The sequence below is a fragment of the Arachis ipaensis genome, chromosome B07 (assembly GCF_000816755.2).
Source record: "Arachis ipaensis cultivar K30076 chromosome B07, Araip1.1, whole genome shotgun sequence".
Lineage (NCBI taxonomy): Eukaryota > Viridiplantae > Streptophyta > Magnoliopsida > Fabales > Fabaceae > Arachis > Arachis ipaensis.
In genome coordinates, this window is record NC_029791.2 from 2109351 (window position 1) to 2110470 (window position 1120).

At 26.8% G+C, this 1120-nt stretch overlaps 1 protein-coding gene across 1 annotated transcript in view; it reads left to right on the forward strand.

Annotated features, from left to right (window-relative positions):
- LOC107606437 (indole-3-acetate O-methyltransferase 1) overlaps nt 1-784 on the forward strand; it is a 4957-nt gene extending 4173 nt beyond the window's left edge. The window contains exon 4 of the mRNA XM_016308502.2: nt 260-784. Coding sequence (XP_016163988.1) covers nt 260-622 — 363 coding nt within the window. The 3' untranslated portion in view covers nt 623-784. The remainder of the gene's footprint in view (nt 1-259) is intronic.

Consider the following 1120-nt stretch of genomic DNA (forward strand, 5'->3'; position numbering starts at 1 on the left):
AAATCCAATTAAAAAAATGATGAAAACTCAGTTGCAGTTGACTTCACGTGAAGTTGATAGCTGAGAGCCGTTAGATGAAAATTTAGTCAAATCAATCAAATCATCTGATGGTTCTCAGTTATCAACTTCACGTGAAGTCGACTACACCTGAATTTCCATCTTAAAAAAAATATAAAATTTTAATTATAAATTTAGTAAAATTATAAGAACTAACAGAATAATTAATCCGAATAATAATGATACTGTATGTTATTGATAGGGATTAATAAGCAGTTCAAAAAGGGACAGTTTCAACATTCCAGTGTATGCACCAAGCTTGCAAGATTTCAAGGAAGTGGTTGAAGAAAATGGTTCATTTGTGATAAACAAGATTGAAGTGTTCAAAGGAGGGAGCCCCCTTGTTGTTAACAAACCAGATGATGCAATTGAAGTTGGAAAAGCATTTGCCAACAGTTGCAAAAGTGTGTCCGGTGTGCTTGTTGACGCTTTTATTGGTGACAAACTCAGTGAAGAATTGTTTCTTAGAGTTCAGAAAAGAGCCACCGCACATGCTAAAGTCTTACTTCACCAGCTTCAATTTTTTCACATTGTTGCATCCCTTTCTTTTCCTCAATCACAATAAATTTATAAATTCCTTTAATTTCATGTTTTATAAACTTTGTTTAATTTTTATGAGTTGTAGAAATATAATTTGTTTGTTTCTATATATATATTTCTCCTTTTAAATAGGTTTGTATTTGCCTTCTTTAATTTATTGATATATGTTTTCTGTTAATTTGCATTTGCAGATCTTATATGATAGAATATAATTATGATTAATTAGAATTATTTAGTATATATGAATATTTATTATAGAATATTACGTCTTTATTATTACGATTCTCTTATCTCCTATTCTAATTGATCCTAATTATATTCTAACATTATATAATAATGTGTATGCAAATTATAATGATTCATATATACATGTGTATAAAAAACTGATAGAAATGTTATAATAAGTTTAGTGTGTTATTCTCTAAACTTTTGGAGTACAAAATTCGTTTCTTTTTTATTAAATATATTTATTTTTAAAATTTTGTAAAGGATAAATAAAATTTAAAATATTAAAATTATACTT